This window comes from Gavia stellata, chromosome 2 (genome assembly GCF_030936135.1).
Source record: "Gavia stellata isolate bGavSte3 chromosome 2, bGavSte3.hap2, whole genome shotgun sequence".
Lineage (NCBI taxonomy): Eukaryota > Metazoa > Chordata > Aves > Gaviiformes > Gaviidae > Gavia > Gavia stellata.
Genome location: NC_082595.1, coordinates 21491659 through 21505507, shown reverse-complemented (window position 1 = coordinate 21505507; position 13849 = coordinate 21491659). Strand labels below are relative to the sequence as shown.

General features: G+C 35.9%; 1 protein-coding gene across 1 annotated transcript in view; it reads left to right on the top strand.

Moving 5' to 3' along the window:
* Nucleotides 1–13849, top strand: part of BIRC6 (baculoviral IAP repeat containing 6) — a 193425-nt gene that overhangs the window by 39178 nt on the left and 140398 nt on the right. The window contains exons 12-16 of the mRNA XM_059835694.1: nucleotides 4200–4425; nucleotides 8692–8852; nucleotides 11747–11878; nucleotides 13115–13246; nucleotides 13521–13699. Of these exons, the coding sequence (XP_059691677.1) occupies nucleotides 4200–4425; nucleotides 8692–8852; nucleotides 11747–11878; nucleotides 13115–13246; nucleotides 13521–13699 (830 nt within the window). The remainder of the gene's footprint in view (nucleotides 1–4199; nucleotides 4426–8691; nucleotides 8853–11746; nucleotides 11879–13114; nucleotides 13247–13520; nucleotides 13700–13849) is intronic.

Below are 13849 nucleotides of genomic sequence, written 5' to 3'. Positions count from 1 at the left end.
GCTTCCCTCATAGTTTAAATATTTGGAATTAAAATCATATGTTCATGATGTAAAATTGCTTTAAAGTTTCGTGCAGAAGCTGTACAACTCTGCTTATGAAAACTGTACAAAACATGTATTCAACAGATATTGTTGCACATAGCGAAACTGATGCTCTCTATACTTCAAGCAGTGCAGTTACTGTTGATAAGCTTATAATGTGAACTCTTGGATTTTTGTTTTTAGCAGTTTGTCCGCCTTGAGCTATGCTCAAATTCTGCTGTCAATTATCAGTCCTGCCACCAGTCTGCTGCCTTTTGTAGTATCCTGGCCCACTTAAGTAAAATAAGGAGTTGGATGAGAGCATTGTTGTTGGTAGAAGGGGGAAAATGTGAGGCGCTCCTCCTGCCTGTAAGGGAGAACAGTGAGCATGCAGGTTATGGGAGCTCCTGTGTGGGCCTCTCAATCTTTTCTCGGCCCTTGTCAAAAATGCTTTAGTGCAGATAACTTGCTACTAAAACTTAACAACAAATCTAATTTTGCTGGTTAAGCCTGAGAAAGATTTGAGTCATGCTGAGGTTTTACCTGCAATTGTTGAAGATAGGGACACAAAGCATAATTATTTTAGTTGGGTTGGAGTTTGGAAGTTTTGATCATGTCTGTTGGGACAGAAATAGGGACATACTGGGAACAGATGACCTAGAATATAAAATACAAGAATAAACAATATAAAGCATGAAGATAAAGCAATGATAAAATGGAAATAAACCATTCATGTAGCTATGGCTTTTTCAGAGAACTGATGTTAATTTTGTGTGTGCATGTGTGTGGTGGGGAGTGTCTTTGCCTGCAGCTTCAGGGGACAAAAAAAAGCTGGGAGGGGTCTGAGTGGCAGTACGGAGACCATTTTGGATCATGGCATCTTTGTTGTCAACAGGCTACTTGCTGTCTTTCTCCCCAAACCCCTGCCAACCTTGTAACACTTTAAGTTGTGTTGTGCTGTGTTTGTACAACCCCTGATTTTACTCCCCAAGAGGCAATCAAAAGAGGGAAGGAAAAGATGCTTTTTGTCATAAGATTATCTGTAAGCAGCAGTACAACAGTTGCTGTTGTCTTCTCTGCTTTGAGGACTGAATTTTTCCTGCTCCTCCTCTTTTTTACCAAAGGAGCCATTCCTGAAGTTCAAAACCGCTAGGTAATAAACCATTGTACATATGTGAGGGAAAGAAGTCTGTGGCTTTCTTCTGCAGCTTTCTTCTTTTGCTAATGGCAAATAAAGCAATAAAGAGAATATGAATATTCAGGACATAGATGTGCTTCAATAGATGCATTCCCTGTACAGCAGCTTATCAGCAGATTTAAGTGACTTCCAATCAAATGCTAACTTTGACTAACCTGATGAATGAAATTGATGATCATTACTGTTTAAATTCTGCCAGTACTGTGATGGGTAATTTTTTTTTGTTGCTGTTTTTCTTGTTCGCCTCCCCACCCAGCCTTCAGTATAGGCTTGAATATGGCTCACTGGAACAAGAAAGGGATTTAGTTATGTATGGACTTCAGAGTAGCTGTGTCTGTAGATTGTCCACAAGCTGCAGGCCATCCTTTAAGTAGTCATATAGTCCAGAGAGTGTAGTATTGCTTGATCTTGGTCTGTAGTGCTTTCCAGAGAGTTGTTGGATACACAGTAATGATCGGATAAATTGAGTACTTTTCTGCTGCGGCATCAAACTGAGCCACTAAAAGCTGTGAGAGAAGCTTAACAGTCATAGGAAGCCAGTGCTGAAATGAGGGGTTTGGGGGGAAGAGTTGAAATCAAATGGTTGTTGTAGAGCTCTTAGTCTGAACTATCTGGGTTAAGGAGACTAAAGTCAATAGTACTGGATTCTTAGCATATAATGTGTGAATAATTGCTAGGACTGTGCAAACGTTTTCTAAGTAATGAAGCTGTCAGCATGTGTATGGATCATGATCAGACATTGCCCCCAACATTTATAACATCAGTGTTGCTTCTCTTTTAATCAAAGTGCTAAACAGCAGAAAAAACATTTTCTTCCACTTTTGTCTTAGCATGTTTTTCAGACAGAGACATGGCTCAACAGAAGGCTTTCTGTTTGGGGAAATGAACTTCTAGGGGGATCTGGCTGAGCATAAAGTCTTGATCTATATATCTCGTTCACAGCTGATGGCAGGCAGCAGCAGGGTGTTTTTATGAAATAATTTTGGTGTTCTCTGAAACTGTAGCTAAAAGATGCTGTAGTCAGGATAGAAACCACAGCAATAAGCACAAGCTTTTGTCCATACATTGTTCATATATATTGTGTCGTTTGTTCGTGTGTTTATTTTTCTCTGTTGTTGGCAAACTGGAATGCATTTCTTAAATTTTATTTTCTAGCCTGCATTTACAACTTGGATACATTTTAAATTGTATTGTTTTAGAAGAAAATATGTTAACTGTAGCGAGTTGTAAATTAGGTTAAAATTATTATTTCCTTTTAAAGAGCAGAGGTTTTTTTGTGGTGAAGTGATCTAAAATAATGCTTTTTTTTAGAACTGAATTGAAAAAGAGTATTAGTTTTCCTGACCAGTTTAAAACCGTTTTTCAAGTTTGCTATTAGAACTTCAGCTGGTCATAACTCACTATTACAATATAACAAAAACCATGTAATTTTGCGAAAGAAGCCAAGTATACTTGACTGCACTGGAAAGTTAAGTCCTTCATTTTTCAATTGTAGGGGTTGATACCACATTACCTGTGGTTGCTCTGAATACTCTGAATTTGTAATTGTTTCTGTTGGAGGGGGAGGGAGAATGAAGCAGAAAAAATCCAGTCTACTCAAAGGTAGAATTGTTGCACAGTTTGAGCTATGATCTCACTTCTCATTGCAGTGTCATCTAGCTAATGAGGTTCACATTTGGCAGTAAAAAAAATGAAGGTGTTTGTTGTATTATTGAAATTAAATTTCTAAAGCATTTCTAATTTCTAATCTCTTCAGCATTTTCCTGCCTCCTAGATTGAAAAGTAGAAATCATAGTTGTGTCAGTGAGAGTGAATTTTTTGCCTGACTCTGGGTGCCTCATCTTGAGCTTCTCTACTTTTTGTGAAGACTTGCATGTGCCCTTCTACTCTCAAGCTGGAGGATGTAATCTTGTTACTATTCTGTTTTCAACCTGGCTTGCTTTGTAAGATAGTCTTTAGGTTCAGACTTCACTGGGGGGATGGTATTTGTGTTGGTGCATTGAATTTTTATTTTTTTTTCCCCTGGTGGTGACAGTAGTAGTCAGATAGCCATTTTTCTCCTTTTGAAAACCATCATTTCTTTACAGGTAAAAGATTTTCTCCAAAATGCATTTTTAAGAGAAAATGCTTTAAATGTAAGAAAATTTACATTGTGCATATCTTATTTTCCCTCAAGTTTTCAATTTTTTTTTGTCTGAGGAAACCTGATTATTTTTGAAGTTCCTTTGTAATGTTTCTTTAGGTGTTTGCCTCCCTGGGATATTTTAATTTTCAGTACTTACTCAATTAATAACCGTGTTTCCTCAGGACAAGACTTGAATATGAAGACAAGAAGACAAAATACTTGTCTAGGCCCAGTGTCTTTTAAATGCATTACATAAAGCATGTTTGTTTTTCACTTACCCTTCTTTTAAGCTAAATTGGGAGCCTTCCAAAACATTCTAGTAATCCACCATAAAACAACTCTATATTGATAAGCATGTTCCAAAGTAATGTTTTAAATAGTGATAAAAATGTTACAATTGCATAGTAATTCCATATGTCTGTTTTCATGAAATAGAAAACTTTCATGTTTTTTTTAATCTGAGTCAATAGAGATATTAAAAAAATGTTTTAATCAGCTTTACATCATCAAAGTATAGCTGGCTAATTACTTTTTCCTGATGCTTCTGGCTGAATCCCAGGCAGCATGCTCAGAGCTCTCAGAACTTAGAAAATTTGTTGAGTTGCCTTCATAGGACACTGGCTTCAAGGCTAGGGTTGCTTGGTTGCTTGTGTTTGTTTTTTGGTGGTGGTGTTTTTTTGTTTGTTTGGGGGTTTTTTGTTTGGCTTTTGTTTTGTTTTTTTGTTTTTCGTTTTTTGTTTTTGAAACTTCATGTTAATTTTACCTATAGCAGTTTGGATATATTTCAAACTGTTTATAGGATGTTCTGGAAATAATAGCTATGTAATAATTAATGTATGTTCTCTAATTATTCAGGAGTTGATCTTTTGGTGGACCAGCCATTTTCCCTTGAAACACTAACATCCCTGGTGGAACTGACCCGTTTTGAGACCTTGACGCCACGGTTTTCAGCCACTGTCCCTCCCTGTTGGGTAGAAGTCCAGCAAGAGCAGCAGCAAAGACGGCATCCTCAGCATTTGCACCAGCAGCACCATGGGGATGCAGCTCAGCATACTCGAACTTGGAAGCTACAGACAGACAGGTAGGTAGGGTAATGGTGCAGAAAGAATCATGTGTGTATTGCTTAACTAGTTCGTATAGCTGGTATAATCACAAATTTAATGCAATTTCATTGTTTTTAAATAGCGTGCAAGTTTAAGAATGTGTACTTTCAAAGATAATCATCCCTATTTGGTAGTTTGCGTTACAGGTCTCTTTGAGATTGCCAGCATTATTATAGCGGACCTTGAAACAAATTGAAAAGTCAAGTTTTGAATTTGTGTATTTTTGTTTGCCAAATGTTGCCATTTCATTATATAATTAGACAAGCACATTTGCCGGAATTACAGATATTCTTGCTTGTTTCTGTAAAAATCTGATTCACCCTTCTTATGCATGCATACATACATTCCTAGTACTTTTTTTAATCTGAAAATGCAAGCTGCAGGTGCCACTATGACTAATTAGTTGTCCTAAACAAAATTGTATTGTAATTATTTTAAAATGTGAAGATAGAATGTCTGTTCATGTCAAATCTTTATACACAAGACATTTACTTAAGCCAATATAGAGCCCTAGCTGTGCTAAAATTTAGGCAATATTTTCATTGAAATGAACTGCATCAGCATGGTATGTGTAGTACTTCTTAGTTTTTTACACATGACATGAGAACTTGGAATTCTTCTGGGATCCTAAAGACTAGAACAGCAGCATTGCAGTCTCCTTGAAGAGTTGCTTAAAACCTACCTGAAGTAGCTTTGCATAGTTCTCCTGAAAAATGCTTGAAGAAACAAAATATAGATATAAGTTTTTGTGTGTTTTATTAAGGAACTAATAAATAAGGCACAACAAGATGTTTTGGGTCAGGCTGTCACACATCTGTCCCACTTATGTATAAGATTTGGATAGTAATGTAGAATCTAAATGCCCATACAGTGGAAATAATGAAATAGCCAGAGGATGCAAGGGGAGCTAGAGATCATATGTGGGGGAGAAAAAGCTTGTCGTATAAATAAGTGAAAGCTAGCATGTGATAATGAAGTATTCCAGGTGGGAAAACAGGTCTGGAAGGTAATAGTTGCACATGTTTCCAGGGCTGACACCTAACATGAGCTGAGCTTGCTTTAATTAAATGTTCATAAGCTACGGTTAAAAACTTGCAGTGCATTATGGGCTTTAAAACCTTTATTTATCTTGCGGTTTTGCTTTCTGTAAGTAAAATATTCTGTATGTAACAAGTGGAAAGGAGGTGTTTCCTTGCAAAATAACTTCCAGTTAAAACTATTGATTATCCAGTGTGTTCAGCAACAGTTGAAAAGTAAAAAGCTACCAATATGAAGATACAAGGAAGTAAACAGTGAAGGTGATAGCTGTTAATTGGAAGGTGATAGGTGGAAGATTAGCTTATGAATATTGTTTCATTAGAGGAAAAGAATTATGCCTGCTGCAAAGTAAAACAGGAACGTAAAGAGGTAAAGTTAAAAGTTTTGGTTTAGTACTGGAAATCTTTGACAGCTGCTAAATGACTCATGATGAAAATTATTAAATTATAGTCCCTTTGTTCATAGGGTAGAATATACAATCTTAAGATTGTGAGCAACGTTAGCACTTCTGGATTATTTTGTTGGTCCTTAATACGACGTTCTTTTAATCTCCTCGTTGAGTGTCTCATACTGACTCCTATCAAGATGTAGGATTCCAGGGTTAGATGGATGCGTAATGCAATTTGATATGGTAATTCTTTTGTTTCTCAAATAGATAGAAGGGGATAGTCCTGTAAGTGTATTTTTGGGAATGACATTATATTACACTCACGTTCTTTCAATCCTACTTTGTTATTTTGAAAAGGCTGTGTAACAAAGAAAACAGAAAAAGCAGAGTCTGATTTACCTTATGAATTATCTAAATATCAGTATTTCCCCTTCAGTGGTAATTTAACTGAAATGTTAAATTGGGTTAATCCTTTTTTAAAAAGTACATTAAACAAAAAGTTTAAATGTGCTTTGATAAAACAGTGACATCTGAGTTTCCTGGCTTTCTCTCAGATTTATACAGGAAATATTTTATGTATTCATCTTATGCAGACATACGTGAAAGAAGGAAGAGCTAGGTGCTGATGTGCTTTCCAGTGTTTAAACTCTGGAAACGGGTCTGCAGCTCCAGGTTCAGTTGTAGTGGAAGATCAAAGGTGATGAGGTGTTCTAGAAGAGGAATGAAGTGTTACGGAAAATACTTTGTACTTGTGAGAATGATGGTGTATTTGCATTTAGAACAGTCTTGATTGTGTATTCTTCTTTAAAAAGATGCTATAGATTTGCAAGGGTTTCAAAGGTGAGAAAAGTCGCTAAAATTACTTGCATTAGATTATCAGAGAAAAGTGATATTTAGGATGGGTATCCTAAAATATTGATAAAATAATAAGGAAGTGAATTAATTTTTTTGCTTCTTTGAATCTGTACACATGAATAAAGAGGTTGCACTTAAACAGAGCTATGAGAAATTAAAAAACTGTTTAAAGGGGAGTTTTTCACTCATCACAGAATCAGATTGTGAAGTTCATTGCCACAGGTATAAGAAGATCTCTGCACTCTTGGATTAATGTGAGACCTTCATGGAGGATCATTATTCCATACATGCCTATTGAGAGATACTTAATATTTCCTTTGGGGCATCTGCTGCTGAATTCTGTCAAAAATAAATTTCTGGACTAGACAAATAACAGTTGTAATTCTGTATGGCAGTATGCATTGTATGCAACACACAGACTACAAAAGCCTACTGCAGACAGAGTGGTTTATTATTAATTTCTGGTTTTGTACCAGATCTTTAACTTAAACTGCATGAACAGAATATTGCTTAGCCTTTCAGAAGGCTTGCTCCTTTGAACGTCTCATTCAGTCCATGGTTTGCATGACACCTATAGGAATACTCAGAAATAAAAAACCACCCCCAAACCTCTCCCTGTTTCGCACTGGGCTACATATTCTCCAAGCCAGAGGAAAGGCATGAGTGATTCTAAGTTTTTAGTGTTAGATTTGCTAAGAGAGCCTTTTTTCCCTGGAGTTGTAGGATAAATTTTCATTATATTTTATTTACCTGAGTTATTTGTACGGTTAGCTGAAAATTCTTCACTGTTGCTTGTTGCTTGTTCTGGAAAGTTGGCATGCCATTTCATTGTGTGTACCTGGAATCTGTTATAAGTGTATTATACTGGCCTGAGGGAGACATGGCCTTCAGGGATACTACCGTAAAAAATGGAAAGCATTAAATACATTTGTACCAATGCTTAATCTATTTTATAATGGTTTTCTGCACAATACTCAATGTGTAGCATATTATTTGATTTAAAATACCTTTTTGTAATTTAGATGTTAGAAAAACATCTAACCAGTATTTATAGCAGCATACTCAGTTTCTTAGTGTTCTCAGTTATACAATTAAATAATCACAGGCTATCAAAGTTACTACATTTAAAAAGATTGTTTACTGATGAATGGAGAAGTTCAGGAAGTGTAGTTATTTTAAAAATGTATACAAATGTGACAATTGACGCATGATTAGTTTTATTTGAATTGCTCTTTGGTTTGAACTACTTTTTGCAAACCTTAGTGTATCAAACTCTGGAACTGATCATTGAGGAGTACTTATTATTTCAAGCTTACAGTTTCAGTGTAAACCAAACTTGGCTTCAAAAGGAAAATATGACTCATTAAAAGAAAGCTGCACCCATTTTGCACAGCACAGGCTTCTGAGTGTGCACCTGCTAAGAAGCACTTATCCTGTATAAATTATCAAATGTATTTAAAAAAATAATTTGAAACTAGTATTTTGAGTCTCCAGGATGTGGCTGTTGTACCACTGAAAAGTGACATTGTTTGACACTTACCAATGTGGAAGGCCAACTTAAGAGATTGCAAGGTAGTTACTATCATACGCTTCACTGATTGGTAGATCTTTTTTTAGTTATTTTTTTGATTTTTTTTTTTTTTTTTTCCTCGAAATGAGTAACTGGTATTTGTAGTAATATGGAAACAGTACTGTAATGAAGTTAATAGGGAGTCTTTTCACTGCTACTTTTATCTGAACATTGATTCCCCTCTCTTATCAATTGGCTTTTAACATGTTCTTCAGAAAGTGAATGTGGTTAACTGCAGCTTGAAAGACTTTTACTTCAGAAATTCATGTGTATGTCAACTAATGCAAAATAAGTTTTTCTTCTTGTTAAAGAAAGTGTTCATAGATGTAGAATACGCTGGGTAATGCTGCCTGCTTGTTAACACTGGGTCATTGTCCTCTTTTTTCCTGACAGCAACAGCTGGGATGAGCATGTCTTTGAACTGGTTCTACCAAAAGCCTGTATGGTTGGACATGTGGACTTCAAATTTGTTTTGAATTCAAACATCGCAAACATTCCCCAGATTCAAGTGACTTTGCTGAAAAATAAAGCTCCAGGCTTAGGGAAAGTCAATGGTAAGAAAGAACTTCAGATATCTTTCAGAATATTATTTCTTTTGTCAAGCTCATTATTCTCTGTGATGTATATTAGAAGAATTGCTTGAAATTGTGTAAATATTTTGTTTTTACTTATTTTCATTTTATTCTATTTCTCAGCATCATGGTCTGTTTTCACTTACCATGTTTGAATGTAAATTGGGGAAACAAACTGGGTAAACAGTTTCAAAATCCTGAATTTTATGCAAATAAAAGTGCATAACTCAAAAGGTTGAACGGAATTACTATTCGGTACTGCTTGAATCTCACAGTCATAGGATTCAAAAAAAATATGTTGTCAATTGTAAATCATCCTAGAAATTGACTGGTGAAACAAATGGTGCTCTTTTAAGTTCTTTATATTTTAAAAATTTCAATAAATTATTCGAAGTCACAGAAGGAAATTATTTGCCAGTGCCTCTTGGACGCATAAGAGAAAATAGCAAGGCTTTTTTTGATGACAGCTATCTTCCTTGGGAATTCTCTCATCATCTGGCTCATTAACTAAGCTATGTGAAAGCTGCAGTATGATTTCACCTTTTGTTCCTTGCAGCTTTGACAGGGTAGACCAAAGTTATGAATGCTCTTGCCTTGGGAAGACTCCTGGCTGGACTCCGCATCTTACTAGCTCTCAGGGAACCTGTGAGGGGGTAGCATAAATTGAAAGGTCACTTCTTTGATGTGGAAGAGTTTGTGCCTCCATTGGGATTTTCGTGTGGTGAGAGTGTTCATTGCATGTCCTGCTGCCCTGTCTGCTAGGGGTGGAAGGTATTACATGCAGCACTTTGTTTTATTGAGGCATTAATTAGTTATCTTTATCTGGCCACCTCTTTTTGAAAAGCTTCTAGGAACTTGGTATTTCAGGGAAATCTTGCTGTTGGATATTATTAAATTGGCTGCTGGATATAAAATGTGTTGGGGAGAACAGCAAGCATGATTATAAAAGCTCTTTCTTTTTTTTTCTTTTTTTATTTTTTTAAATGCTAAGTAAGAGGACCTTGTTTAAACAAGGGTAAAATAGAGCTTTAAATTTTAAAAAGGAATACAGGCATACCAAAGATCATTGACATGCTTTCATACAATTTCTCACTCTGTAGAATCCCCCAGTGTTTAACAAGAAAAAAAGTGTGCTGGAAATGCTCCTTAAAGAAATCCTGTAAACTGGTGGTTATCCAAAAATAAAATATTCTAGCATAGTAATATTCTTGGAGAAAAACATATTCTTCTAAGATACAAGGTGGTTTAAGAGTTTTAACAGAAGTGCTAGCTGTGACTGTAGGACAGCAGTCGACAGGTGTTCTTGCAGGTTCTTCTTTTGTTTAATGCTTGAAGTAAAACCTAAATTTTAACATGCAGCAGAAATTTGTTCTATCAAAGCAAAAAATAGGACAGATGGTCCATGTTGCTCGTCTGAATGGAACATGCTTTGAATTTTAGAATTCAGTCCATTTGCAGATCTGGATGTCAGCATTAATTGAAAATCTTGACCTGTGAAACAAAACAGTAGAAGAAAAGCTAAACTTTTTTCCTAATGCTTCGTTTTAAATATTTCTGAGCAAACAGTTCCATAAGTTGGTAATTTTTTGAAGGCATTTGATTTGGCTGTGAAATAGATTGCCACAGCTTTCTGTAGATGCTTTACACTAGAGCATACTGATCATAAAACATGACAGAGCTCTTCCAGAAAGTGGCATTTCACTTCCTTACGTGCAATGTAGCGGAATTTGCTTTTTTCTGGTATGGATAAGGTGGAAAAAGCATTGAGTGGAGGGCTAGGGTATACGCAGGCAGTCTGGAAAGGGCTGGGGGATGTGAGAGCACCTGCGAGCCAACCTTGGCGCAAGGTCTTTTCTTCTTTTTGATTCAGTAGCATTGGGGAGCCTCAACTAGTCAACATCCTCTCAAGTGTTATTATTGCATTGCAGTTGTTTCCTACCCTTTTTCAATGTCTTGGGTTTTAGAAAAGGACCTTAATGACATTTGCCTTTTTTCTATACACTATTGAATGAAGTAATAGGGCACTAATGATTTCATTATAAGGGAAGACAAACCTAGGTAATTTATATATGTGCTGGGTATTAATCAAAATGTTCCAATCCCAGGGAGAAGTAATATTCAGGATTGTTTGGTGGCTCTTGAAAATGTATAAAATCTTAAGACTGAAATTCGGTTAACTGCCCCCACCACCCTTCCCTTCTCCCCTTTCATAGGGGGAGAAAGGAACTGAAATGTTAAAATAATGAGACCTAAGGAAGATGTGTAGGGGAGAGTTTATTCAGTCATTTTTTGTATGACAGGAGCTCTGGAACCAGTTGAATAAGTAGTGTGTAATAACGGTCAGTGTGTAATAAGGTCAGAGGCATAATTCTTCCTGTTTGGAACTAATGTTTGTGATCTGGCAGTTAATTCACTGTATATGCTTCTTGTTCATTTGCTTGCATGTCCTCTTCATCTGTGATTCATGAGAACCTTTTAATTGAAAAAAGAGCTGTACTTAAATATTATCAAAATAATGTCTGATGTTCAGCAGGAGCAATCCAGTTATTTTCAGTTAAAATTACCAAAATTTCAATACCAGAATCTTATTTACTTAGGAGTAATCTGCAGTTGATTATTAGGAGAAAATAAACTGGGCAGTGTTAAAGCAAAGCAGGCTGTTTACAGGTCATTCAAAGAAATATTTTCTTAACTATTTGCTGCAACTTCAATTGCAATCCTATTATGAAAAACATGCTTTTGTATATTTGTGGTTCTTATATTAGAAATAGTGTTTTGGGCAGAAAGCTGATAAATTTGCTATGAAAAATACTGCTTCTTTTTTCTGTGAGCCTTAAGCAATGCTTATGAAATCTTGCTAATATTTTTATTTCCAGAAGCAGCAGTAGATAGACAGATTACATTTCCTTTATCTCCAGCTCATAATATTGAAGTGGAGAGAAATGGAAAACCTGGACTGGTTGAATTCAATGAAGAAATGCAGTATATGGATGTAGAGGAACCACAATGTAAGTTTTATTTATCTTGTTATACTTCATTTAAAATACAAGCTTGCTTTTTTCTTTTTTAATGATACACTGGATTTCTCTGCAAAAATTTCTTAGTCATTTGATATAGCCTAACTTCTCAACCCTCTTCAATATTGCCTTTCTCACTGCTCTGTTTACCGTATGAGTTGAAAGTTTAACACAAACACACCACACAAAAAAAAAACCCTACTGGAGAGTTTTGGTGCTTAAAAGCAGATTAGTATTTATTTGAATTTAGAAATTAGATTTATATGGCACCTTTCTAACTTAAACTCTTAGCCTGTTCCAGCAGTCTTTTACTTGGTTTCCTTAGCTAGTTTTAATAGAATTTTTCTTTGCATACCTGGCTTTTGTAGAGATTGCTGCTGTAAACCAAGAAAAATAATAAACAGCTAGTAAAGAATTCATAACTAGTCATGTTGACTTTCAGCCACATCAGACTTGCTGTGCGTGGTTTTTATAACCCTTTTTGTTAACCAGTACTCTTCCACAAAATCTGTTAGAGAGACTCTGAAAGGCAATCAGATTGGATCTGGCAGAGGAGAGCTACAGACTAAAAATTGATAGTTGGAGTGAATCAGTTCCAGAACTACGATTCTTCTTCTTGGTCCTTTCAACAGTCTCACTTTACACATTCTTTTCTTTCATGTGATCAGGCTTATTTAGAGCATGACTTTAAAGGTCCCTTCCAACCCAAACCATTCTATGATTCTGTGACTCCAGGAAAGGTGTTGCAAAGGGTGAGGGGAGAGATCAAAGGGGTGATAAAAGAAAAAGTGCTGGAAGGAGGTGTTTCATGCTGAGAAAGAAGCAGCAGATGAGTGAATGATAATTTCAATATACCCCAGGAGAAACAAATCAGTCTATTTTTTTAAAAACAGTTCTGTCCTGCTTCAGAAAAGACCCAGTGAGAATTGTGGTTCAAAATATATTGGTTCATCATTAGTGGTGTATTTTGTGGCTCTGATGAGCTAGTCAACGTACATATTAACCATATAATATAACTGAAAATGCTTGAAAACTGTCATTTACCTTTATTGATTTCCTTGGAAAATGGCTAAAAGTGAACCTCAAGTAATTGTTATTTTTCAATGTAGAGTTTATATGTATTTAGTGATCAGAGTTTGACATGGTGTATTTTTAACCCATGCAAATGATCAGAATTTGTGACTTAATTATGAGTAATTCAGGTCCATATTACACATGTTTTTTAAGGTCTTAGATTGTGTCCGTTTCTGGAGGAACACAAGGAAGACATACTTTGCGGTCCAGTATGGCTTGCTACTGGACTTGATCTATCAGGACATGCTGGAATGTTGACACTAACAAGTCCAAAGCTTGTTAAAGGTAAACCAGTTTATTATGCTATTCATATGAAGTATGCGTGACTAAAGTGCATCTCATACTTCTGTAGTCAGACTTTGGTTTGTATTTATTTTCACATTGACAAATTTTGCTGTATAACACAATAGTGATTTACCTTTTCAAACTGATGCAAAGGTACTGTAATTAATGTAGTTGAGCTCTGCTTGTACACTATATCTGTGAAGTTGAAATCTGTTTACAACTTGCCCTAGTAAACTGCAAATTCTCTCCCCTCCCGTTTTTTTTCTACTTTTAGGCATGGCTGGTGGCAAGTACCGCTCATTTTTAATTCATGTTAAAGCAGTGAATGACAGAGGAACAGAAGAAATCTGCAATGGTGGCATTAGGCCAGTTGTTAGAATACCATCTCTTAAACCTCAGACTAACAAGGGCCATTCCCTTGCTTCATTGTTGGCAAAAGTTGCAGCAGGCAAGGTAACGAATAGCCAAGAAAGACATCTGTGTTCAAATTGTAGAATTGGTATTCTTTATGTAATCTGAAAATGAAACAGCTGTTAGAATTAAGATCCATTAAAAATTACTTTTTTAGGAGTTGACACTGTGTTAACACCTTCAGGAATCAGA